Genomic DNA, 15,930 nt, shown 5'->3' on the forward strand with positions numbered 1-15,930 from the left:
TTGTGAGTGTACATGCCACTAGTATCAATTTTATAAATGAGGTAGGTTAGCTATTGCTCCATGCTTCATGATATGTCCATGTAGAAAAATTGAACTCAACATTTGCAGATTCTCCCTGAAGGGCAGTGAGTTGATAGGTCACTATCCACGAGCAGATGGCATCATCAGTAAATAACCAAGGAAGCTCATAGAGGCAACAGAGTTCCATGTTCAAAATCTAATAATTAATATCCATGTCTGTCTTTTTCAAACGAAAGTAATTTTGCAACTCTGCACTGTCTTGAGGTGAAACACATATATGTATGTGTCACATTCTTCATTGATAAATGAAGCTTCTTGGAGTTTCATCAGAATCAACAATATTGTTTCATTGTGTAAAAATTATTTTATTATCTGATAATCTTGAAGTTAGCAATTATGGACTTGATTTTGTGGAGATATTGTGCTGGCACTAACAGTGACTTTGACACTGAGGTCCTGGCAGGCCCATCAGTACCAACGAGTCCCATGTCATCCTCCACCAATGGCATCATTGGATGCTGTACATATGGGCCTGGGGTCAGCACCCTGCTCTCCAGCTGTTGTCAGTTTTCGTGACTTGGTGTCACTACTACTCAGTCAAGTAGCTCCTTAATTGTCATCATGAGGCTGCCTGCAGCATGTTTCAGTCCTCCCAATGAGAAAAACCTGTGGCAGATCAGGTAATGGAACCCTGGTCCTCTGCATGGCAGTTAGCTACATTGACCACTCAGCTATAGAAGTGGACAAGCAGATATGTACATGGAAGCAATTAAGCAGAATTAGTCTACAACAAGAAGAGATAGAAATGAAATTTTTGAACCATCAAACCTATCTGTCTGTTTTAAATACTAATCAACTGCACCAATATAGTTCATTGTTATTTTACACTCACTATCTTTCTGAGTACACTATTTCCTACACACTGATCAAGTGGAGTAATTAGTTTGATTTTTATTCAGGTTTCTCTATTGTTAACTTACAATGTGTAGAGTGCATCACATGGACAAATTTAATCAGTTAAAAGAGACTTCATGGACCTTATGCAAAATGTATGTTGGTAGCAGTAAATCGTTATGCAGGCAGCTTGATATGCAAGATCCCTAAATTTTCTCAGTAGTGTTCTTCGAAAAATATGTCTCCTTCCCTGCATGGATTTCCATTTGAGTTCCAGACGCATCTTTATAACACTTGCATCTTATTCAAACCTACCAGTAACAAATCTAGCAGCCTACCTCTGGATTTAATTTGATCTGGCGCAGAGCCCAAAAATTCAAGCAGTACTCAAGAATAGGTCACACTAGCATTCTATATGCAGTCTCCTTTACAAATGAACCACACTTTCCTAAAATTCTCGCAATAAACCAAAGTAAACTATTCATCTACCCTACCACAATCCTCAAATTCTTGTTCCATTTCATATTGCTTTGCAATGTTACATCCACATGTGCAATGGTCATTCTGTTATCTTCTAATGCCACACAAGATCGGCCAATGAGTGATTGGATGGAAGCATTACATCCGATTAGCAATTTTACATAGGACCAGAATTTTGTCAGGTTCATGGCCAGATGTTTTGCTAAGGTATAACAGTGTAGTTGTTTTCTTCACACGTAGATCTTTTCACAAATGCACGAATCTCTACTGACCATTGCCTGTCATCATTTGCACATTCCCTTTTGAACCAAGAAGATTGCAAAAGCCTTTGCTTCTGCAACTTTTTCTAAATTTCGTTGCAAAACCATGGTGGGTCTTTTCTGTCCTTAGTCCACTTATGGGGCACATACTTGGTCTGAGCACAATTTACAATCTGTATAAACTTTGTCCATAACTGTTCAATGTGCGTCATGCTGGAACTAAATGATGTCATTTCACCATCTAATTTAGATGCTAATGATTGCCTAGCTGCTCATTCTAAGGGAAACACTCTCCTAGCCTCCTTGTTCCTATAATGATTCCACCGATAAGGTCTGACCTGTTTATAGCTGCAAGGTCTAAGGTACTTCACTTGTGTATGGGATGTGAACTAGCTGCTCAAGACAATTTTCAGACAATGTGATCAAATGTGCTTCACAAGACTGTCTGTCTGTACTCCCTAGAATGAAGCCATAGATGTCTCAATCTATACTCGGTAGGTCAAAGTTATTTCCAACTAGTATTGCATGATCTGAGTATTTACACATTACTGACCATAGACTTTCCTTTGAATAACTCAATAACTGTCACAGCAAAATCGGATGGCTAGGAAAAGCACCCAACAGTTGATTGGTTTCACCTAGACCTGTTATATATGACTAGATAACTTCAATATCACACCCAGTTTTGACTTCAATGGAGATAATATTTTTGTGAACTGTAATGAACACTACCCCTTCCATGGCATCTAATCTGTCTTTCCGATATATGTTCCAAGACTTGCTAAATATCTCAGAGGTATCTACTTCGGATTTCAGCCAGCTCTTGGGCCAAGAAAACTTTGAGCACAAGAACTTCTCTGGAGGACAGTAAATTTGGGTACTATGTTACAAATACTTTGAAAATTTACTGATAAAATTTTGACAGTTGAAGTGTCTTTAAGCTGAACACAGTCTGACTTCACTACCTGTGTGTTGTCTGGTGAGAGTTCATCAGAGCACCTCAAACTACTGCCTAGCCTAAACAAAACCCATGTACATTACAGAAGTTGCCTACTACCAGAGTAGTTGAGTTGCTTCCTTTGTGGAGTGCACTCCTGAACTATCAAGTGGAGTCCTTCAATTCCCCACCCAATAATGGAAGTTCAGAAATGTGCAACCAAGACCACCATAGAGTTGACAAAGCCTTTGGTTGAGATCCTCCTATCAGCTCCAAACCAAAGGATGACAATCAACTCTGGGAACAATGCTGCAAACTGCGAGCTCTGCTTGCACCGCATGTGTGAGTCCAGCATTCTTCACCATCATCACCAGCTGCCTGTGTAAACTGAGTATGGCCTCAGAACCCATGCAACAGGCATCTTTGGTGCCTACATGAGCCACAGATTGCAGGTGACTACACCCTGTACACTCAATAGCCACAGGCAAGGCCACTCAACATCTGGGATGAGGCCCACCAGTCGAAATACCCATTGCACACTGGCTTTCTTTCCAACCTTCAATACTATCTTCCTGTTTGGACTCTGCTGAAGGAACAGCCACTAGTTCACTCAGACAATGAATAGGGGAGGCCAGGACCACACTGGTCCACCAACTTGAGTGATGCAGATGTGCTACCACCAGCCACTCACTCTGTCATGAGAGCTTCATGCTCACAGTGCATAATACTCCTCCAGGTTTGATCATGGCCTCAATTTGGCAAGGAAGAGAACTCACAGTTGTTTAAGGGATACCATGTCCAACTCAAGTCACTCACTGATGGGTCAATCCTATAGAGTGGCAAAATTGCTGGAATATAGAATGCCATTTTTCAAATGCAGTTACAAACAATCATGGACATTTTCTGTGGTATTAAGATTAGATGATTTAGCAAACCAGTCAAGGTTTTGTAGGGTGACCAAGTGTTTGTCAAACCAGGAATGTGTATGTGCAGCCCTTTACTAATATTTTGTACCAAGATTTTATAAGACAATGAAATATGTAAATATTCTGAAATTTTATTCTATATCTCTTTTCACTGATGGATAATTTAAGGTCACACTACTGTTGACTCTTATCTAGTATTGTTGCTTAATTGTTGTAGCCACATGTTCTTCTTCTTTTGTTTGAGACCAACAAAGGATCATATTTAAGTTACTAAATTAGACCCACACTTTCTCCGATACTCCTTCATCTATTACCTGTTTTCTTTTACCTCTTTTGCTCTTTACTTTTTCATGTATTTTTGAATTGTTTTTCTTGGAAATCTTAATTTTGTTTCTATATTTTATTCTCTCTTCAATTTCTTCCTTATTTATGTCAGTTTTTTTAAGGTTTCCATTCACTGTGCTAAGACACTTTTAATTTTTCAAAATGTTTTAAGAGTTTTCTTGCCAATCTGACACAATTCATTATTTGAATGTGATCATATATCACTACTCTTCTTTCCTTAATATTCTCTGCACTTTTTTTTACTTGATTGTACATATCTCTGTTATCTCTTTATTGTCTGCCTCCTTGGTTGAGATGTCAGCACATGTGACTGCCATGCAGTGGGTCAGGGTTCGATTGCCGGGGAGGTTGGAGATTTTCTGTACTTGGGGACTGGATGTTGTGTTGTTGTCATCATTATCATCATCATCATCATCATCATTTCATCATCATCAACAAGCAAGTTGCCCAACACGGTGTCAACTGAAAAATACTTGGAACTGAGTGGCGAACTTCCCCAGTTGGAAGTCCCATTCATCAATGTCATACGATCATTTCATTTCATCTCTTTATTTAAATCCTTCTGCTGGTGTCCTACATCCTAACATCATCTGCATAATCTTTCTTTTGTGAGGGTACAGAATTTAGATGAATTAAACTTAGGATTTTTCCCATAACCATTACAGCTGCAAAATTTCCTGTTTCCTTGTCATCTACAAATGAGTAATCATGACTGTTTCATTATACAGTTTACAGTAACTCAAATATCTGTTTTACACTTTATCATTTATCTGAGTTACTCATTGGGTGAAGTTCACCAGCAGATATTCCTATGCCATGACAGGTGCTGCATGGAACTCCCAACACCACATGGAGTGCCAAGAGGGACCTCACAAGACTTCACTATAGGAGTCATCAACGAAGACTAAAGAAAATAATGCATTATTTTGGAAATTCTTGTAAGGTCTGTAGTTTTTTGTTTAGCTGGAATCTGGTATCCACTCAAGACACATTCATGCAACTGACCTTTTAATAAAAGATTTTACTAAGGAACCCATACCAAGAAATTATGATTTCACTACCTGAAAGTCTTTCAGTTTCCTTTTTCCTGATTTACTCACCTTTCTTTATTGATCCTAAAATTACTTTTTCTGAAGCATATATGCATTTAGACTGATTTACTGTTTAGTAATTGTGAATATTGGCGTTTCTGGATAATTATTTTTTATTATAAACACCTTTTGTTAAGTGAAAAGCTAAGTCCTGTCTTAATCTTGCTCTGGTGGCTTCTTTTTCACCCCCTTTTAGGTTGGATGACTTCTCGTAGATACTTAAATTTGGCTGTTTGTCTGATATTTCTGAACTTTGTTTAATTTTGATGATTTCTTGCCATTTTCCATTACCTCTGGTTTTTCAAAATATGATGTGTAGTCCTGCTGTTCCTGCTGTTTGGTTGAGTATTTCTGTCTGTTTTTGTGCTACCTCTGTATTGTAAGTCAAAGCTGCTAAATCATCTGCAAACAATCAGTTTTGAAACATACTTTTTCCAATCAGCATGTACTCATTCCATTTCTGATGTTAGACTGTGCTAATTTTTTCTTTCATTGTGTGATCACTTTTTCAGTTACAAAGTTTAATGGGATTGGTGATAGTCCATCACCTTGTAGATCTCCTGTCTTGATCTCAAATGGGTATAATATGTCTCCCATGCATTTTACTTGAGATTTTATATTTTTTGGTCTTTTCTTTAAGAGCTTTTGTTTTTTCTTGCCTATTTCAAATTCTGCCCTTCTTTTACAAAAGTATGAATTTTGCTTTCTTCTAACCACTAGGCACTGATTTTTAATCGAGAAATGTACTGAATATTATGGTCAGAAATGGATGTAAGTCAGCAGCAAATTCTGTACAGAATCTGACAGGGATTATGTTTTATTTTAGCAATTCACCTGCAATTCAACGCCACTGACACTAACATCTATATCACTCATCTTTGCAATGTGCAAGAATAAAACTGGGACAGCACTTTTGATCTTCAATTGAAGATATAAAGTCTATAAATGAGTCCATAATCATGTTATGGCACTTTATTTGTAAAGGTCCATTTTGATCACATAAAATGTACGATTCACAATTACCATTTTCAGCTGCTGTCACCTTCAGATCTCTTAAAAATAGTAAAACAGTATTGTAACGAACTAAATTCAATTAACTGAAGCAAAATCTATAACAGGCCTATTGATATACAAAAATAATAAAAATATTAACCTGATTAACAGCCATGCATACCAGTATTACAAAAATTTCTGATTTGTTAGTTAGATGTGTTCCAATCTCTAGTATATGACCATCTTTCAGGACATAAATTTTATCACATTCGCTAACAAAACTAAAATGAAAAAGAAATTATTATATAATAGTAGAGTTCTTATACACTAAACAATTTCTAACTTTTTAATAAGATGGTCTTTACTTCCAGCATGAGAGACCAAAAATATTTTATTTTAGGGTTAAATTAAATGAAATATACTAGTACATTCAGATACAACATAACCAACTGCCAGTTAGTTTAGATATCAGAGAAGAGGAATGCTGATAATTTGATAATTAATTATTGAAATAAATAAAAATAAATATTTATATGAAGGCAGTTTAGATATCAGAGAAGAGGAATGCTGATAATTTGATCATTAATTATTGAAAGAAATAAAAAGAAATATTTATATGAAGGCTTATTGAAAGAAATAAAAAGAAATATTTATATGAAGGCAGATGGTTTTACTGACCAACTAAAAAGTGGAAATAAAAGCTATAATGTTAACCAAGGAGAGGTAGACAAAGCAAAGATGAAAAGAAAATACATTTACCTTCATGTAGTGTATATAATTTTCTCATGTTTTTGAGAAGCTCTAGTTTCTTAAAATAAGACAAAACAGAAAAAAGCGTTAAAACAGCTATTGAGATTTCAAGTCTCACTGTACTCATATGACACTTTTTATAATACTTAAATCGAAATATATGTAGCAGTTTTGGTGTTCATAACAAAATAAAGGCACCACTTACGAAACATTGTTTTCTTGGTCTTTGTTTGCTGTATATCTTTTGATCATAATCGAGTATTCCTTCTCAGAAGCCATCAACTCTTCATGTGTTCCTTCCTCTAGTATACGACCATCTTTCAGGACATAAATTTTATCACATCTGCTAAGAAACTAAAATGAAAAAGGAATTGCTATACAGTATCTGTACAGTTAGTTTAGGAGTACAACAAGAAAGTCTAAAATCAAACATAAAAATATTTGTATTTCACATAAAATCTGAACAGAAAATAAACTTAATAACAGAAATTTACCACAATGATAGTTGCATATGGAAAAATGATCGTGTGGTAGCAATAGAAGATATAACATAAAATGTGCATGCAGAGGGTATCAAATGTTCCCCACTGTATTACCCCCAAATGTTTCTGCATTTTAGCAACTCTGTGCCAATGTCACATTGTTCCGCAGAACACCCCATTCTTCTCTCTCACAATGTCTAATGACTATTGAGGTTGCTGATATGGAGTACCTGGCAATAGGTGGCAGCACAATGCACCTAATATGAAAAAGTATGTTTTTGGGGGTGTCCAGATACTTTTGATCACATAGTGTATTTGTCGCAGTAACCCAGAAACTCAAATCCACTGAGATAGAAATTGAATCTGCATGCAAAATTCTTCGGGCAAGACTCAGTGCCAGGGGTGGTCATAAATTGGTTACTGGATCCTTGTATTGCCAATCAGACTCATCTCCTGATGTAAATGATAAATTTAGAGAAAAACTCTGTTTGGTTGTATGTGAGTTTCCCAATGATACATAATCATCGGTCAATGCTATAACCATCCAGCAACCAAGACAGTTTTGTTAGTGGTGGGCATGACATCATGTGAAACATTATTAACTGCCTTCTCTGAAAGCTACCTAGATCTGATTGTTCAAGACCCCACTCACAATGGAAATATATTTTATCTAATGGCAACAAATAGATATGACCTCTTAGAGAGTGTCCTCATTGAAACTGCTATCAATGACCATGACATGGTTGTGGCAACAGTGATTAACAAAGTACAAATAATGGGTAAAATAAGTAGAAAGATAAAAATGTTCAGCAGACTAAATAAAAAAGCAGTAGTGTCATATCCTAATGAGAAACTTGATACTTTCAGCACATGGCAGGAGCATGTAGAACAACTATGGCTCAAGTGTAAAAAAATAGTTGACCATGCACTGCATAGATATGTACCCAATATAACAGTTCCTAATGAGAGGGGTCATCCATGGGATAGCTTCACTGTAAAGAAACACCCAAGGAAACAGAAGTTACTGCATAATAGGTGTAAAAAAAAAAGCTTAGGACAGTAGATAGACAGATGCTGAATGAAACATGTTTGGCTGTCAAGAAAACAGTGTGTAAAGCCTTCAATGATTACCGTAGCAGAACACTGTCAATTTATCTTTCACAAAACCCACTGAAATTATAGTTATATGTAAAGCTGTCACTGGCACCAAAGTTAGTGTCCAGTTGCTTATGAATGATACAGGAACAGAAATTGACGGTAGCAAAGCAATAGCTGAAATGTTTAACACAATTTTCAAATGTTCCTTTACAAAGGAAAACCCACTGAAAAGATGAATGAATTAAGTTAGTGTAACTGGTACTGAGAAACAGCTGAATTCATTAAAATTGAAAAAAAGCTCCAGGGCCTGATGGAATTCCTATCAGGTTCTGTACTGAATTTGTGATTGAGTTAGCCTATCTAACCATATCCTTGACATTGATTTGTTGTAGAATCTTAGAACACATTCTGAGCTCAAACATAATGAGGCATCTCGAACAGAATGACCTCCTCCATGCCAACCAGCAGGGATTCCAAAACCATCGATCATGTGAAACCCAACTCCCACTTTTCTTACATGATATACTGAAAGATTTGGATCAAAGCAGTCTGGAAGATGCAATATTTCTTGATTTCTGAAAGCGGTTGACTCAGTACCTCATCCATGCTCATGGTCAGAAGTATGAACATATGAAGTATCAAGTGAAATTTGTGACTGCACTGAGGAATGTTTGGTAGGAAGGCACAGCTTGTTATTGTGGACAGAGAGTCAGTGTAAGATGTAGAAGTAACTTTGGGAGTGAAGTGTTTTGGGAACCTTGTTCATGTTGTACATACATCAAAAAAAGTTTTGCATCACCTTGGTTCCCAGAGGTCCTGAAGATAGACATTGACTGTAGATATTGTATCACAGACACAGTCCCTTTCATTGTTCAGAGATGTCACTAAACCCGCCCAAAGATGTAAACAACCATGCATGAGCAGCGCGTATTAGACGGAGGGGTTCTGATAGCCGATCAGTTCCAGTCATTCCACCAGGAAGAAGGTATACAGCTCGTGTTGTCTGCAGTTCGACCATGCCTAGACGGTCAGTACCACGGTTCAAACATGTTCGCATTGTTATTTTGTGCCAGGAAGGGCTCTCAACAATGGAAATGTTCAGGTGTCTAGGAGTGAACCAAAGCGATGTTGTTTGGACATGGAGCAGATACAGAGAGACAGGAAGCATTGACAACATGCCTCGTTCAGGCCGCCCAAGGGCTACTACTGCAGTGGATGACCGCTACCTATGGATTATGGCCCGGTGGAACTCTGACAGCAAAGCCACCATGCTGAATAATGCTTTTCGTGCAGCCACAGGATGTTGCGTTACAACTCAAACTGTGCACAATAGGCTGCATGATGCGCAACTTCACTCCTGACACCCATGGTGTGGTCCATCTTTGCAACCATGACACTATGCAGCATGGTACAGATGGGCCCAACAACATGCCAAATGGACCACTCAGGATTAGCATCACATACTCTTCATTGATGAGTGTCACAGACGCCTTCAACCAGACAATCATCGGAGACATGTTTGGAGGCAACGCGGTCAGGCTGAACGCCTTAGACAGACTGTCCAGTGAGTGCAGCAAGGTGGAGGTTCCTCGCTGTTTTGGGGTGGCATTATGTGGGGCCGACGTACGCCGCTGGTGGTCATGGAAGGCACCATAATGGCTGTATGATAAGTGAATACCATACTCCAACTGATAGTGCAACAATATGGGCAGCATATTGGCGAGGCATTTGTCTCCATGGACAACAATTCAGGCCCCCATTGTGCATGTCTTGTGAATGACTTCCTTTGGGAAAACGACATTGCTCCACTAGAGTGGCCAGCATGTTCTCCACACATTAAACCTATCTAACATGCCTGGGATGGATTGAAAAGGGCTGTTTATGGACGACGTTACCCACCAACCACTCTGAGGGATCTACACAGAATCACCATTGAGGAGTGGGACAATCTGGACCAACAGTGCCTTGATGAGCTTGTGGATAGCATGCCACGACAAATACAGGCATCCATCAATGCAAGAAGATGTACTAATGGGTATTAGAGGTACCAGTGTGTACAGCAATCTGGACCACCACCTCTGAAGGTCTCGCTGTATGGTGGTACAACATGCAATGCACGGTTTTCATGAGCAATAAAAAGAGTGAAAATGATGTTTATATTGATCTCTATTCCAGTTTTCTGATCAAGGTGATGTGAAACTTTTTTTGATGTGTGTATATTAATGACCTTATGGATAATGTTAACAGTATCTCAGACTATTTGCAGATGATATGAAGCACTTTCTGAAAAAAGCTGCATACATATTCAGTTAGATCTTCATAAGATTTCAAAGTGGTGAAAAGATTGGCAACTTGCTTTATATGTTCGGAAATGTAAAACTGTGCAATAAATGGAATTGACCAACTCATAGAAATATGTGGGTCTAACATATCATATGACTGCAATATCAGTGAGTCACAGCTGGAATTGACCAACTCGTAGAAATATATGGGTCTAACACTTTGTAGGGATATGAAATAGAATGATCACTCAGTTGTGGGTAAATCAGGTGGTAGGCTTCAGTATATTGGTAGAATTTTGTGGAAAATGAGATTGCTTACACATCACTTGTGTGGCTCATTCAAGAATATTGCCCTAGTGTGTGGGAGCCACACCAAACAGGATTAATAGGATGTATTGAACATATACGGAGACGTGCAGCACGAATGGTTACAGATTTGTTTGACCTGTGGAAGAATGTCACAGAGACGCTGAAAAACTGAAATGACTGAAGATAGACATAAATTGTCCTGAAATGCCTACTTACAAAGTTTCAAGAACTGACTTTAAATAATTATTCTGGAAATTTACTATAGCCCCATTTATACCACTAACATAAGGATTGTGAGAACAAGATTAGATTAATTACAGCCTGCACAGATGCATTTTAACAATCATTCCCTTCACACTCGTATGTGAATGGAGTGGGAATAAACCCTAATAAGTGGTACAACAGGAAGCATCTTCTGCCATGCAATTTATGGTGATTTGCAGAGTATACATGTAGATCTAGATTCTTAGCAGGCTGTCTCCAAGCCACCAACAGTGGGTTTTGACTGATCTAATTATATTTTGATGGCTCATGCTGAAAGTGAAAAGCAAGAGAGGGCAACATATGATCAAATGGAGTTCTCATGAAAGTACACTTTCAGTCATGAACTGAGGTATTTAAAACTATGTTAAAATCAAACAATGGAAAATCCAGGAAAGTTGTTGCTCACTACATTGCAGAGATACTGATTCACAGATAGGCACAACAAAAAGACTTTCACAATTAAAGCTTTTGGCCATTGGCCTTTGTCAACAATAGTCACACACACACACACACACACACACACACTCACCCAAACGCAACTCACACACACGACTGCAGTCTCAGGCAACTGGAATACTGCCTGAGACTGCAGTCATGTGTCTGAGTTGCATCTTCGTAAGTGCATACGTGTGTCTATTGTTGACAAAGGCCAATGGCTGAAAGCTTTAATTGTGAAAGTATTTTTGTTGTCCCTATCTGTGACTCAGCATCTTCACTATATGATGAGTAGCAATTGTTAAAGAAGTACTTGAGCTAGTGTGAGGAATGAATTTTTAAATGATGGAGAAAATGAGTGATCAAATAGATCAATCAGGTGCCCAAGTGAAATGTTGAATAGACCAATTAGGAAAGCCAAATGCATTGTTGATTCACCTAATCCAGGAATTTGATGTATGACAAAAAATTCTAGATATTAAAGTGCCCAAAAGCTGTGAACAGTTGCATAAATTTAAAGCTGAAGTGAAAGATGACAGCAATTATAACATTATTATGCTAGAGATGGTCACATCTGAGGTGTGAGAATATAATGTCTCCCTTATAGAGAACTGAACAATGAGACTTCAGGCCCATGTGCATTGTCAACTACTTCACTAAGAATCCAAAGTTTCTGGAGCTATGGAAGCAGTGATTAATGCTGCAGCAACAACAGAAATATGAAAAACAGCAATATGAGGTCCTGTTGAATTATCTGAAGCAACACAAGCAGCATCAGCTCCATCTAGTTCTCGACTCACAAATTTCTTTGTGTTGAAGGTGTTAGCGGGTTTATCTATGTCATTTCAGAATATATTGTCAGGGAAGTGACGATCCTATTCAGCAAGGGGCTGATTGTTGGCTTCTAGTAGACCAAATTTTAAAACACCTCTTAGATACTTAATCATTCACTGATATTTACAGGTTGCTGACTATGCACTTTGATCACTAAACTTACATTGTAGCTGTCAGACTACAATTTGATATAACATAAAAAATTATGCTAGTCCTATTTAGATAGAATAGGTGATCTGCAAAATCTGAGTTGCCACAGCAAATTTGAATGTTGGATTAGTGAAAAGTCTTACATGAAAGCACCTGTAGACATGTTACTGCATTTGGCATCTGACAACAAAGTGCATACTAAAGCACATGCAATTCAGACCCAAGTCTCAATGGCATTGCCCAGTGAACTCAGTCTTTTGAAGCAACATCAGCATAGTTTGATGATGACTGTGACAAGTTTTCAAAAATAAGTGACAAAACAGCAAACACCCACTCATGAAAACATAAGGCAACAAACAGTGCTGAGAAAAGTGGTTAGTGCTATTTTCTCCCAAACATTCACATCTGCTAATGTTATCAATATAGCTGTCAGAGATCTTAATTGTGGGGACATGAAATTAGCTGCAGTGCTTGCACTGGCAGAGACTACAACTTGAAGTGTTGTGTCTGGCCTCCAAAGTACCATAAAAATGTGTGGTGTAGCAGGCCACAGTCAATTTACACTCTATGAAGCCTCTAGTCAAGTGTCAAAGGCAGTCCCACTACTTCAATTGTAATGTGTTCCTGACTTTCTCTTGCTTTATGCTTGAGCAGTTACTCTCCGGCTCCCAAACAACTTTGCTTCAGTTTATGCTTGTGCATCAGCTGGTAAGACATTTAGAGCATTTGTTTGCTCTTGGCAAGTTTGCCCAGACAAGGCTAGTGACTGATTGCAGTGCTATTATTTTCTTCAGTCACTCAAGTAATGAAGTCAATAGTATACTGTATCCTGTGGGACACTAAAAGCAGTAAATGTAGGAAGTCTGGAAATTTTGCAAATAAATGAAAATGGCAATGTTCTGAGATCATACAGATTGTAATAGTAGTGGTCAATAATTCATCTTTTGCTAAGTGTAGTATCTGTTTATGATTATAAGAAATGAATTATTTGAAACACATCATAAATTTACTGTACAATACAGACAAGTTCAAAAATTGTAATTTTACAGCTTTAATAACACGAATCAAATAGTTTTATACACTTATATACAGAGTATTTGGTCAAACATGGATCAAACATAAATGAGATTATTTCATTATTTATTCAAAAACTTAATTATTTCTCATGTATTGGATTTATTTTGAAATTTACTTTTTAATTTTATTTATATTTGAGGTTATCTACTTAAAACGGTTGATTACAAATCTTTAAAAACTGCTCCAAGAAAAGATCATCACTAAATAATTCATTTGTAATGTAAAAGAACTTCTCTGATAGGCGTGTTATCCTTTTCTTCTGAGATAGCCGTGAGAAGTAACTTTACATATAAGTGGCAGAAAGGGAAATGTGAAAATTGGTTTGGTTTTCACACACATGCTTAATGTGTCAGTAACTGTGTATTTGATGGACAGTCATGTAGAGAACATGGAATTAATGTGTCAACAGTGAATATAAATACCTGCAGCTTTTATTAATAATATCACAACTTGATGATGACATGTACATATGTCAGAGAATTTTAAAAGCCTGACATGTGCTAAAGCAAAATCTTTTGTAGTACTACTTGAAAATGGCCTTTAAGCCAAAATTACAACGATGAAATAAATAATTTCTACAGTCACTGCCAAATGTGAAATCCTCTAAGAAATTATGTGTGACTGTGAACCCCAATGAGGAGAAGTTCTTTGATGCTATTGAGTTCATTTATGGCACACTGGTGTATAAGGCATCACAAATTCATTTAATTAAACACTCAATGTCTTTCAGAGAATAACAGGAGATGAACTTGGCAATAAATAGTGGTGCAAAAACACATATGAACACAGTCTGCAGCACTTGAAGAAGACAAGTGGGTCAGTCATTCAAATATTGTGATAAAACAGAATCAACAACTCATCTGAACACCTGAAACCACACCATTAATCAATTTGATGAGAAACCTGAGAAATCACAAGTTAAGAGTTATATAATTAGATGGCCTAAATATATGAGGCATGGTGAATTATTAGGCTATATGTAGTTGTGGATTTGTCTTTGAGTCACTCAACAGACATATTTATTAATGGAATAATGACAGACAATTGTGTGATCTGTTTATATTTTAATCCTTTCATATTAGAGCCAGAGGATGTTTTTGATCATCATTCAGTTTCAATAGTCAGGTGAGAATTACTTTCTGCAGTTGTGGTAGGAAAGATTGGTGTAATTCACTCTGTATAATATACAAACACCACTCCTCTGAGCTGTTGAGACAAGCCTTCCCACAGAAGGGAACTTGCGGTGTGAGGTTGGATGGATTATCTGTCTGTGAGGATACCTTCTTTCTGCTTTGGTACACACTTCGCTTCATTATATTCTCCTTTCTCACTTGTACTTTCTTTTTTATCTAGGGATGCTACTAGTACAAAGCTTGTCTTGAATGTAAGAGAACCTACAGAACTTAGCTTAGAATGGCAAAAAGAACAGCGTACGAAGGATAGATTGAACATGATCCTAATGCTACATTTAAAATTAACCTGGATGAAAACATGCATCCTCCTGTTTAACTACATATTAGCTAGCAATAAGAATACTGAAATTGTAACTTTGTACTGGAGTAAACTGTGAGTCTAAGGTTTTGGAAAGTTTGGCCTAATGGTATATGATGGCCATCCTGATACTAGACAAGAGACTCAGTTTTAGACCACACTAGAAGGATGACTTACATTACTCTGCATAATGAATCAACCACATGGTTTGGTAATTACTTATAATTATCTGCTTGTGTGCTTTCTGCATTTTAATAAATTTTGTTATTGAGTCACAGTTAGGACACTAGTATTTTTTAATGGTTTTCCATTCACTGATGATTTTTTGAGTGTTATGAAAAGTTGGAACATATCCAGTTTTGAATGTTGGATGAACACTTGCAACTTTGCCAAAGTCACAACTTGTATTTGTCTGCTGCTGGTGGATCATTTGTGATTTGTAATTATTGTTTTTATTTTTATTTATTTATTTATTTATTGTTCCGTGGGACCAAATTAAGGAGGAGTCTCCATGGTCATGGAACGAGTCAATACATTAAATTATAACACGATAATAGAAACAGATAAAATGAAATATAAGAAACATATTCAGGCGACAATTTGTAAGTTTAAATAAAGAAAATCAGCAATGTAACACTGGAATTTGCTTAATTTTTCAGCTCTTCCAGGAGCTCCTCAACAGAATAGACGGAGTGAGCCATGAGGAAACTCTTCAGTTTAGACTTAAAAGTGTTTGGGTTACTGCTAAGATTTTTGAGTTCTTGTGGTAGCTTATTGAAAATGGATGCAGCAGAATACTGCACTCCTTTCT

At 37.2% G+C, this 15,930-nt stretch overlaps 1 protein-coding gene across 4 annotated transcripts in view; it reads right to left on the reverse strand.

Moving 5' to 3' along the window:
- The window catches only part of LOC124611375 (ATP-binding cassette sub-family C member 5-like), a 515,589-nt gene that overhangs the window by 162,557 nt on the left and 337,102 nt on the right, over positions 1-15,930 (reverse strand). For all 4 annotated transcript variants that reach the window (XM_047140243.1, XM_047140240.1, XM_047140242.1 and 1 more), the window contains one exon: positions 6,903-7,051. In XM_047140243.1, coding sequence (XP_046996199.1) covers positions 6,903-7,051 — 149 coding nt within the window. The remainder of the gene's footprint in view (positions 1-6,902; positions 7,052-15,930) is intronic.

The sequence above is a fragment of the Schistocerca americana genome, chromosome 1, assembly GCF_021461395.2.
Source record: "Schistocerca americana isolate TAMUIC-IGC-003095 chromosome 1, iqSchAmer2.1, whole genome shotgun sequence".
NCBI lineage: Eukaryota > Metazoa > Arthropoda > Insecta > Orthoptera > Acrididae > Schistocerca > Schistocerca americana.